The sequence below is a fragment of the Salvelinus sp. IW2-2015 genome, unplaced genomic scaffold (assembly GCF_002910315.2).
Source record: "Salvelinus sp. IW2-2015 unplaced genomic scaffold, ASM291031v2 Un_scaffold3360, whole genome shotgun sequence".
NCBI classification, from domain to species: Eukaryota; Metazoa; Chordata; class Actinopteri; order Salmoniformes; family Salmonidae; genus Salvelinus; species Salvelinus sp. IW2-2015.
The window spans coordinates 66,786-79,044 of record NW_019944643.1 but is presented as its reverse complement, the minus strand read 5'-3'; the positions used below and the strand labels follow the sequence as shown (position 1 = coordinate 79,044).

The window sequence follows — 12,259 nt, the reverse complement described above, 5'->3', positions numbered from 1 at the left end:
AACTCACACTTGATCCATTTAGGTAATAAGCTTCTAGTGTTAACGTGCAGAAAACCCAGGCTTTTACGAGAGCAGAAATCAGTGAAGCAGATATCAGAGCACAAGTCAGAATTYYGGCTAGCAGCTGTAGATGGGCCAGGGTGTACATGRACATTCCAGATATCATCAACAGTAATACAATCAAGGCACGGCAGAGGACAGGGAGAGCTCTGCAGTGCTGATTTATGACATCTGAATGTGCATCAGATGACAACAAGATCATATTGTACAGCAATTTCATCAGGTAACATGAATACAAAGCCGGCGAGAGGTGGCTAGAATAGGATGGGAGGCCAAAAGTCTGTAACCAATAGAGAGTCAGAGTCCCGAGTCTGGGAACAAACATAGTCTGTCCCACYGTTGGGTAAAGAAAGTTTGTAGTCAACAAAGTACTGGGCCTTGTTTCCTAATGTATCAGGGACGTTCCGTTTGAATTTGGCCAATGTTTTAGATATTCCTGCAATAATCTATTTAAATGTCCTTAGGGGGAAGGATGTTAGCATAAATTTGCATATCTAAAATAATTATTGGGAAATAATTAACTCAAGTTATCCAATGTGTGATATTTTGGACTGAACCCAGGCCTCTTGAAGGACGCCTCATAGTCTGTGTTGGTGTCATTTCAAGTTTTATTGTCATGTTCACAAGTACAGGGACATGACTTAATTGCGAGCTCTTTACCAACAATGCAGTAATCAATATCAGTAGTACTATAAAGTCAAGTAGAACAAAAAAACACAATAAATATTTGAAACACTTGAAACTTTACTGTGTGCTCTGAAACATAATTAGTGTTTATATTTTTGAGTGGGCTCTACTTATTTATGAGTTATGATCCGTTTTAGAAGAATATAAACGTTCCCGCCTCGGCGGTCTCGTTATTGTGAAAGCTGGACTATTATCGTCATTTGGTTGTCATCTAATGATTGGTTGCAGGTTGTTTTTGGAGAAATAATAGTTTGTTGTATTTTAACAAATGCCTCTCCTTGACAGATAACCTTGGTGTTTACATCTGTAAACAKAAAGGATCTCCTCAGGATATCAACGTTTTTGATTGCTTAGCTATGAAATTCAAAACGTTGAATGTGGACGAGTTGGCAAATGCGTAAGTACCTCCATCTGAAAATGTGCCAAATACTTTGTTTGTGATGACATGAAGCATCACAATAACTGGTGGGCTGTTCATGAAAAAAAACATTTGATCAATTCATGAACTGAACTATCTTCTTCATCAAACTTCTGGTCTTAAAGTTGGAATCCTTCCTTGAAACAAWAACAAAGCAGTCACCRGCCTGTGTTTTGGTAKAAAGCTGAGGGATGGGCCTGGAGTAATGTAACTACTCTCAAATTCAAAGCGAGTGCTATGTATGGATGGAATAACCATCCATGACATCAAAATGATAGTTTTAACCATGTTCTGAGGCTATACAGTATTTGTTCACATTTTATTTTTTAAATTTTGTTTACATTGTTTTACTCCCAATCTCATATGTTGGGTTCAGATGGGATACNAACGTTTTTGATTGCTTAGCTATGAAATTCAAAACGTTGAATGTGGACGAGTTGGCAAATGCGTAAGTACCTCCATCTGAAAATGTGCCAAATACTTTGTTTGTGATGACATGAAGCATCACAATAACTGGTGGGCTGTTCATGAAAAAAAACATTTGATCAATTCATGAACTGAACTATCTTCTTCATCAAACTTCTGGTCTTAAAGTTGGAATCCTTCCTTGAAACAAWAACAAAGCAGTCACCRGCCTGTGTTTTGGTAKAAAGCTGAGGGATGGGCCTGGAGTAATGTAACTACTCTCAAATTCAAAGCGAGTGCTATGTATGGATGGAATAACCATCCATGACATCAAAATGATAGTTTTAACCATGTTCTGAGGCTATACAGTATTTGTTCACATTTATTTTTTAAATTTTGTTTACATTGTTTTACTCCCAATCTCATATGTTGGGTTCAGATGGGATACGACAGTTGAACTKCGCTCATAAGGCATTTATAAGTTACATTTTTCACAAATAAATGTGTATATATCATTAATTGATGAGTCCAAAAATGGATGGAGCATCTAATGATTCTAGCTTTTAGCCTGTTCTACCTCATCCTGTTAAAGTGTAATGGACATGAAAAGTGAAATGTGCTTTGCTAATCTTCAGACTTGCAAAATGCTGTATAATGTAGGTTATCTGGCAGCATAACCAGATTCATTATTTCAAAGCTGGGGTACAGGGCTGAATGGCTTTAATAATGAACAAATCAAGTGCACTACAGTCCATAATACATTTTATCTATGGAAACTCAATAGAGTGGGTTCTATTTCTATGGTAAACTTGTTGCAGCTACAGCTCATAATGCCAGACGTGATGTTCCATGTCCCTTTTATTCCTGATGGGATGTTTTTCATTTCTCTTCAGAATGAGAGACATCAGAAGTGACCTGACCTTCATGACCACCAGGACTCCTAAAGAGGCCATACTGGTAATTCAAGATATTSTGATATATATCATACATGTTTGTGATAATGAAGATAATTAATATAATTAATGATATACACTACCGGTAAAAAGTTTTAGAACACCTATTCATTCAAGGGTTTTTCTTAATTTTTTACTATTTTCTACATTGTAGAATAATAGTGAAGGCATCAAAACTATTAAATAGCACACATGGAATCATGTAGTAACCAAAAAAGTGTTAAACAAATCAAAATAGATTTTATATTATTCAAAGTAGCCACCCTTTGCCTTGATGACAGCTTTGTACACTCTTGGCATTCTCTCAACCAGCTTCATGAGGTAGTCACCTGGAATGCATTTCAATTAACAGGTGTGCCTTCTTTAAAGTTAATTTGTGGAATTTCTTTCCTTCTTAATGTGTTTGAGCCAATCAGTTATGTTGTGACAAGGTAGGGGCGGGTATACAGAAAGATAGCCCTATTTGTAAAAACTTGACAGTCCATCATTACTTTAAGACATGAAGGCCAGTCAATATGGAAAATTTTCAAAGAACTTTGAACGTTTCTTCAAGTGCAGTTGCAAAAGACATCAAGCGCTATGATGAAACTGGCTCTCATGGAGACCGCCACAGGAATAGAAGACCCAGAGAAAGTTACCAGCCTCAGAAATTGCAGCCCAAATAAATGCTTCACAGAGTTCAAATAACAGACACATCTCAACATCAACTGTTCAGAGGAGACTGTGTGAATCAGGCCTTCATGGTCACACTAAAAGAACACCAATAAGAGAAGAAACTTGCTTGGGCAAGAAACATGAGCAATGGACATTAGACCGATGGAAATATGTCCTTTGGTCTGGAGGTCCAAATTGGAGATTTTTGGTTCCAACCTCCGTGTCTTTGTGAGACTCGGTGTGGGTGAATGGATGATCTCCGCATGTGTATTTCCACCGTAAACATGGAGGAGGAGGTGTTATGGTGTGGGGGTGCTTTGCTGGTGACACTGTCTGTGATTTATTTAGAATTCAAGGCACATTTAACCAGCATGGCTACCACAGTATCTGTAGCGATACACCATCCCATGTGGTTTGGGCTTAGTGGGACTATCATTTGTTTTTTAACAGGACAATGACAACACACCTCCAGGCTGTGTAAGGGTTATTTTACCAAGAAGGAGAGTGATGGGTGTGCTGCATCAGATGATCTGGCCTCCACAATCCCCCGACCTCAACCAAATTGAGATGGTTTGGGATGAGTCGGACCACAGAGTGAAGGAAAATAAGCCAACAAGTGCTTAGCGTATGTGGGAACTCCTTCAAACTGTTGGAAAAGCATTCCAGGTGAAGCTGGTTAAGAGAATGCCAAGAGTGTGCAAAGCTGTCATCAAGGCAAAGGGTGGCTATTTTAAGAATCTCAAATATAAAATATATTTTGATTTATTTAACACTTTTTTGGTTACTAAATGATTCCATATATGTTATTTCATAGTTTTGATGTCTTCACTATTATTCTACAATGTAGAAATAGTAAAAAATAAAGAAAATACCTTTGAAGCTAAGTATTATTGACACTTGGCAAGTTTGACCCCTGCTATGGCTCAAATTATGAGATGTTAGCAAACACCAAGCAGCCCATGGTCTTACAGATGGATACCTTGAATGATAAAGTGATAGCCAAAAATGATCCATGTTGATGTAACAAAGTTATATAATAGTTAGATTACTCCTCCGTTTTGTTATAGCTAAATAATACTTCTCAGCAACCTTTTAGGTGCTAATGGATTCAAGCTCCTCCATGAATGAGACATGCTATGATTCCGATGACAAAATGACGCGGTTGGATGCAGTTAAACAGCTCTTTTGATAACTTCGCAACTAGAAGCATGGCGTACAATTTTCATCATGTCATTGGCTTGGTGAAGTTTGACTCATCAGTTAAAACTCTCCACACATTTACAGAGACTCTGGAGACRTTCAAGGTAAATATATTTTCTAATTTCTATTTTATGAATGCAAAATAGCGACGGGGGTGATTTCAATAAGATCCATTCAAGTACTTACTGTACTGAGATCACATACGTACTCCCCTCAGACCTGTTTTAAAGACTGAWACTGAMACTCAGCAATATGATGTMMCCACGAGCAGCACTGTACATGTTACAGAGGAGCGTGATGCACTACGATGCACTCAGAGGATCTGCATGTGTATGGAGGCGCTTCAAATGGTCCCCATGTTGTAGTTTATGTGTGRGTTGCTGACGCTACCGCTCAATCAGGGAGTTTGTGGCATTCATGATATCATTCTTTAGCATGCATCTGCAAACGTCACATAATATTAGAGATATTAGTAGATATTTTTGGCACTTACAGGAACACGTACACAATCTGGAGGCCAATGGATGCACTGTGCTGTATGATGCCTTGAAACGTGGCATGTCTCAACTGAAAAAAGTTGGAGAGCAATTTCCAGACTGCAGACTTCGCATCATATGTCTCACAGATGGGAATGATGATGGGTAAATAGAATGATACTTTTTCAGTGTGTAAAACAGTGATTACCTTGACATTACATTCATTGCGTTAACACAAAGGTAATGTTCGATTGGATTGATTAACAGTTAATAATTCTATCCGTAGATCAATGACRGAACCAGATGCTGTCACAACCAAACTGATGAGCCTGAACATTGTTGTTGATGCCATCGTTGTTGGAAAGGTGYACAACAACGTMCTMCGTGGAATCAGCAATGCAACAGGTACTGTATAATGTSTAAAGAGATTCTGGTTTATATCCCAGCAGTGGACGTACGCCATCATCATGATGTCTTCTTGTGGCTGAAATATGGACGCAGAATCAGAATGAATGCATTTTGTCGAATCATTGCTCATTGTTATATCATTTTGGCCTGACTGCACACAAGAACTCAAGCAAAACATTAAATGTTTTGACATGAAGTTTACTGCAGTTGGGATAAAAAAAAATTGAAGGAAAAGTGTTTCGTGTCAGTATTCAATATTACAGTATATCATAATATTACAGTTTATCATAATATAGKTGACAATTGACATTAAAGTATATTTTGTAACAGGGTTGTAAAGAGTTTAAAATCTGTACGTACTTCGTTTCTAAATCACTAGTGGTGGGGTTTTCATTTTGATGCATCCTTTTACAGCCAGTTTGCATTCCCTTGGAAGTTTGAATTGCATTTGGTTAAATGAAGATGACAGCAGTCTACAGTCTAATAAAATGTGAGGCAGCCATTGGGTGTTTTTAGAGGGCCTACATAACAATGTCCTATTTTATACATATTTGCTTCAAGTAATAACAATGAAGCAACTGAATCCACTTCATGTCTTTTAGGAGGGTGATGTTTCAAACCATCCATGTCTTGTAGGAGGGTGTTGTTTCAAACCATCCATGTCTTGTAGGAGGGTGTTGTTTCAAACCATCCATGTCTTTTAGGAGGGTGTTGTTTCAAACAATCCATGTCTTTTAGGAGGGTGTTGTTTCAAACCATCCATGTCTTTTAGGAGGGTGTTGTTTCAAACCATCCATGTCTTTTAGGAGGGTGATGTTTCAACCCATCCATGTCTTTTAGGAGGGTGATGTTTCAAACCATCCATGTCTTTTAGGAGGGTGATGTTTCAAACCATCCATGTCTTTTAGGAGGGTGTTGTTTCAAACCATCCATGTCTTTTAGGGGGGTGTTGTTTCAAACCATCCATGTCTTTTAGGAGGGTGTTCAAACCTCCATTGCTTTTAGGGGGTGTGTTTCAAACATCCATGTCTTTTAGGAGGGTGATGTTTCAAACCATCCATGTTCTTTTAGGAGGGTGTTTCAAACCATCCATGTCTTTTTAGGAGGGTGTTTCAAACATCCATGTCTTTTAGGAGGGTGATGTTCAAACCATCCATGTCTTTTAGGAGGGGATGTTTCAAACCATCCATGTCTTTTAGGAGGGTGTTTGTTTCAAACCATCCATGTCTTTTAGGAGGGTGTGTTCAACCATCCATGTCTTTTAGGAGGGTGTTGTTTCAAACCATCCAGTGTCTTTTAGGAGGGTGTTGTTTCAAACCATCCATGTCTTTAGGAGGTGTTGTTTCAAAACCATCCATGTCTTTTAGAGGGTGTTGTTTCAAACCATCCATGTCTTTTAGGGGGTGTTGTTTCAAACCATCCATGTCTTTTAGGAGGGTGTTGTTTCAAACCATCCATGTCTTTAGGAGGGTGTTGTTTCAAACATCCATGTCTTTTAGGAGGGTGTTGTTTCAAACCATCCATGTCTTTTAGGAGGTGTTGTTTCAAACCAGAACGCGTAAAGCTGGTCTGAAGCTTTTGAAATGGAAACTGTCTGTCTTTGGAGATGAGGAAGCTGAAGAAGAATTGGACCCATCCCGCATTAGGAGCGAGGTACGATCTAATTAAACAAAACTATTCAAATAGGACAAATGTTTCCATATATTCTTAATAAAATAATACGATTCTTGTTCTTTATTTTACTGTTATTATTATCTATCCTGATGCTAGTCACTTTACCCTGTCTTTATGTACATATCTACCTCAAATACCTCGTGCCCCTGTACATTGATCTGGTACTTCCTGTTATATGTTCCATTCTTGTGTATTTTATTCCTCTTGTGTTACTATCTGTATGATTTTTTAAAACTTTGCATCGTTGGGAAGGGCTCGTAAACAAACATTTCCCTGTAAAGTTGCATGTGACAAATCATATTAAATCAAATCAAATAAAGTGTAAGTTAATAACATTGATCTTAAAGAATTGCACTGAACAATGCTCATTTGTCTGTAAGAGCATTCTAGTTGCTCTCTTCGCCAACCGGGGTTATGACGAGAAGCCAGAGGTTGCTCTGCCAAGTGGACTAAACGATAAAGTGACTGGGACAGAGAAGTACGAGCAGTTCCATTATCAGCATGTCATTCTGGGATGACAGAGTCATTTACTTCCACTACTAATCTACTTATTCTAGTAAACCACTATTCGGCTCAAGAAGCATTTATTTCATGTTGAAATTGAGGTAACTACTGTATGCTCTAACAAAATGAATTATGTCACAAAATAGTGCATTGAAAAAGAAGATCCAGGAATCCAAGAGCAGACGCTTTTTGGAGAAGGACAAACGCCTTCTGGAAAGAGCTGAAGAGCCTGCACTGTGACCCACACCCATTCTGGCACTGTTTTGCCTTCAGAGTCAGACTTAGTAAGTAAACATTATTGGGATATTGTGTACTAAGTGTTATTGATCTAAGTATAAATATACTTTTTATAATGCTTTTAATAGAACATTGTTAAGCTTGTTATAACTGGGTGGTTCATGTCCTGATTGCTGATTGGATTGATAGCCGTGTATATCAGACAGTATACCACTGGTATGATAAAACATGTATTTTTACTGCTCTAATTACATTGGTAACCAGTTATAATAGCAATAAGGCACCTCGGGTTTGTGATATATGGCCAATATACCACGGCTAAGGCTGTATCCAGGCACTCTGTATTGCGTCGTGCGTAAGAACAGCCTTAGCCGTGGTATATTGGCCATATACCAACACGGGCCTTATTGCTTAAATATAGTCTACATGGACCATGCACGTAACAGCCTCAAGTTTGGTTTGTTTGACTGTAAGTGTCCAAATCAACTTCCCATCCACATGCCCAGTTGGTTATTATTTGAATCATTTTGCACATATTGTCTAAAACATTTAACCCCTGTGATTCCATACCTATTCAGCGTTTTGGAAGATTCTCATGCAAGGCCCTCCTGATACACCTTATGAGGATGGAGTCTTTGAGCTGTACTGTCAGTTGTGGGGCTGACTACCCCGTCAAACCTCCACTTGTGCGCTTTGTCACACCTGTATCCTTCTACACATGAATACATGAGACAGTGTATTATTCTTATTACCTAAGTCATACATTTTCAAATTCTATCCAGTTGATTGATGCTTTTTTTCATTTTATATATTTTTTTGTATTTTACCCAATTTCGATCTTGTCTCATCGCTGCAACTCCCCAACGGGCTTGGGAGGCAAGTCATGCGTCCTCTGAAACATGACCCGCCTAACCGCGCTTCTTAACACCCACCCGCTTACCCGGAAGCCCGCCGCACCAATGTGTCGGAGGAAACACTTCAACTGACTACCGAAGTCAGCCTGCAGGCACCCAGGCCAACCACAAGGAGTTGCTAGAGCGCGATGAGCCAAGTAAAGCCCCCCCCCCCCCCGGGCCAAACCCTCCCCTAACCCGGACGACGCTGCGCCAATGGTGCGCCACCCTATGGATTCCCGATCACGACTGGTTGTGATGCAGCCCGGGATTGAACCCCGGGTCTGTAGTGACTCCTCTAGCACTGCGATGCATTGCCTTAGACCACTGCTCACTCGGGAGGCCATGAAAAATCCTTAATGTGGACAAAGGTGTACCACTGCAACATAAACAGTGTGGGTCGTATCTGCCACAACATATTTGACCGCAGCTACAACGCTCACATAACCATGAGAGAGATCTTGGATGCTGTATATGGAGTGCTCATCGTTCCTGAACCCCAAGATCCACTGGACAGGTTGGCTTCACGTTATTTGATGACCACACTGAATACAAGAGTGGTGTTAACTCTGATTCTAAAAGGAAAAGTAGGAAATAGTGCATTATATTTATTAGTATGTAGTATATTGAATTCATATACCTACATTTTATCTGAATGAAAATGTCTTGTAAAAGTATTTTGGCAGAGGAATACCTGACCAGCAGATYCAAGTATGAAGAAGAGGCCAAGAAAAACACAGAYGAAGTTGCAGGCKAWTCATTGGATGACATGGAGAAGGTGAATGCACTTGTCTAATTATGTTAATTTTTGTAAGCTCTGCTACATCTTTTATTAGGGGTGCTTGTGTGTAAAACGAGGTGGATTCACTTCTCAGACATTTCRGTGTAAAACTGACATATCACAGTCTACGTCAGTGGTTCCCAAACTTTTTATAGTCCCGTACCCCTTCAAACATTCAACCTCCAGCTGCGTACCACCTCTAGCACCAGGGTCAGTGCACTCTCAAATGTTGTTTTTTGCCGTCATTGTGTAAGCCTTACACACACACACTATACGATTTATACGACACACACACACTATACGACCTTTATTAAACATAAGAATGAGTGAGTTTTTGTCACAACCCGGCTCGTGGGAAGTGACAAAGAGCTCTTATAGGACCAGGGCACAAATAAGGGCACATTTTCACTGTAGTGTCCAGAATGTCTTTCAAGCTGTCCGGCATTCCCTTGGCAGCAAGAGCCTCTCGGTGGATGCTGCAGTGTACCCAAGTGGCGTCGGGAGCAACTGCTTGCACTCGCGTTACCACTCCACTATGTCTCCCTGTCATGGCTTTTGCGCCATCAGTACAGATACCAACACATGTTGACCACCAAAGTCCATTTGATGTCCAAAGTCCAAAGCTGTCCAGTACTTAAAAAATATCCTCTCATGTTGTCCTGGTTTCCAGTGATTTGCAGAAGAGGATGTCTTCCTTAATTGACCCCCATAAACGTAACGGACATTTACCTGGAGCTGTGCCAGGCCCGCCACGTCTGTTGACTCAGTCAGCTGTAACACATATAATTCACTGGCTTGTATGCGAAGGAGTAATTGTTTCATAACATCTCCTGCCATGTAACTGATGCGCCGTGAAACAGTGTTGTTTGATGAAGGCATTGTCTGTATAGTTTTTTGGACCTTTTCCCCCAGCATTGTCCCAGCCATATCCGCGGCAGAAGGAAGAATTAAGTCCTCCACAATAGTATGGGGTTTGCCTGTCCTAGCCACTCGGTAGCTCACCATATAAGACGCTTCTAGCCCCTTCTTATTAATGGTATCTGTTACTTTTATACATGTTTTACTACTCGAAAGTCGTCTTAATTCTCGCTCAAAAACTCCCATGGCTTATTTTTTTAATTGTCATGTTTCATTTCTAAATGTCTGCGCAAGAGTGAAGGTTTCCCGCGAGAGAGTAACGGTTAATGTGATCGGATGTTAATTATTTGACTAGGATACCTGTATTTGACATTGTGTTGTTATTTTGCTGAACACTAGATGGTTTAATGTTATTTTTGGCAGTGAAAACGAGGCTACTTAGGCGAGAAAAAAACCTCACCCAAATGTATAGTCCCGTTGGAAAATATAAATGGACTGTTTGAAAATGTGAAGAATCCTTTTTTTTTTTTTTTTTTTACGTGAATCACATTTTTATTTTGCGTACCCCCGACGGCATTTGTACGCGTACCCCAGTTTGGGAATACCTGGTCTACGTTACCAGTTTCTCAGATACATTTATTTTAACAGCAACCCTTTTAATGTAACAGTTTATTCAGGGTATGATAATCTTTTCCTTTTAAATTTACAGGAATTGTTGGGTGAAGAGTTGACTGAGAAGTTCATACCCTCACACTTGATTTGTCCACTAACCAACAAGATGTTTGTTGACCCAGTGAAGAACCAGGAGGGAACAGTGTACGAGCGAAAGGCCATTGAGAAACATCTGAAGAGGTAAGCTGGTTATTATTCATGTCGTTATTTATGATTCATAATTAACGTGTTGCTTTTATAAAGTAATTTGTTTAAACACAGGCCACATTCATGTAATTCTTAATTCTTTCCTTACTTAGATTTATGTGTATTTGAGTATATGTTGTGAAACTGTTAGATATTACTGCACTGTCGGAGCTAGAAGCACAAGCATTTCGCAACACCCGCAATAACATCTGCTAAACARGTGTATGTGACCAATAARATTTGATTTGTATTAATTGTGGGCTCAAATATTAGCAAATGACTGTTAGTTTATTTATAAAATACATTTTTCTCATCCCTTGCGTGCAGAACTGAAATAACACATTGCTAGCAACTATGTGACAGTTTGGTGTCAGTAGTTTTTGTGTCTTATTGCAATAGGCTTAGACATTTAACTGATTGACAATTCTTCAAACAGGAAAGTCTTCGCCTACTGTAAACATTTAAAATTAATTAACTAATTAAATGAATTATTTGACCACTTTTTTGAGAATGGTTTACTGTCTTCCCAACTTTTACAGGACATGGCTTGGAACTGATCCCAAAACAAACAAGTTACTGACATTAACTGACCTCAAGCCATACCAAGACATGAGAAAAATGGCGAGGGACTATCGCAAACAGCAAATTCAGGAGACAGATGTTTAAAACACAATGTGGTTGCCAAAATGTAGCATTCCTGCCTTGTAGCCTACACATTTTGGTGAAACATGATGATGACGTTGGAACTAACGTTGAAGTATGCTAACAATTGTATGTAACTGATATTTGTACTGACATTTTCTAGAGGGAATAGGTCTTCATTTTCTTGGGGTTTGTACTTGATTATAAACTYGGGGGTTCGAGCCCTGAATACTGCTTGGCTTACAGCCGTGGTATATCATACCACTGGTATGACAACACATTTATTTTTACTGCTCTAATTACATTGGTAACCAGTTTATAATAGCAATAAGGCCCCTCAGGGGTTTGTGGTATATGGCCAATATACCACGGCTAAGGGCTGTATCCAGGCACTCTGCGTTGCGTCATGCTTAAAAACAGCCCTTAGCCATTGTATATTGGCCAAATACCACACCTCCTCGTGCATTATTGCTTAATTATAGCCCACTTCATGTGTAGKTAATTAAGAATCATATCCATGGCCAATTCCTATTAAACTTTTGTCAAAAAAC

The 12,259-nt window shown here is 39.3% G+C and overlaps 1 protein-coding gene, 1 long non-coding RNA gene and 1 pseudogene across 3 annotated transcripts in view; all 3 read left to right on the top strand.

Annotated features, from left to right (window-relative positions):
• Positions 1-1,148, top strand: part of LOC112075730 (uncharacterized) — a 12,673-nt gene extending 11,525 nt beyond the window's left edge. Inside the window, exon 8 of the mRNA XM_024142681.2 lies at positions 1,033-1,148. Within this exon, the coding sequence (XP_023998449.2) occupies positions 1,033-1,148 (116 nt within the window). The remainder of the gene's footprint in view (positions 1-1,032) is intronic.
• Positions 1,149-1,544: 396 nt separating this feature from the next.
• Positions 1,545-6,223, top strand: LOC139025833 (uncharacterized). 2 transcript variants are annotated; one of them, XR_011477471.1, is made up of 6 exons: positions 1,545-1,613; positions 2,464-2,527; positions 4,274-4,481; positions 4,873-5,018; positions 5,140-5,258; positions 6,204-6,223. It is a non-coding gene; the product is annotated as an uncharacterized lncRNA (long non-coding RNA). The 2 variants fall into 2 exon arrangements; XR_011477472.1 differs by lacking the exon at positions 6,204-6,223 and adding an exon at positions 5,898-5,917.
• Positions 6,224-6,484: 261 nt separating this feature from the next.
• Positions 6,485-12,225, top strand: LOC112075738 (ubiquitin-conjugating enzyme E2 E1-like; annotated as a pseudogene).
• The last annotated feature ends 34 nt before the right edge of the window (positions 12,226-12,259 follow it).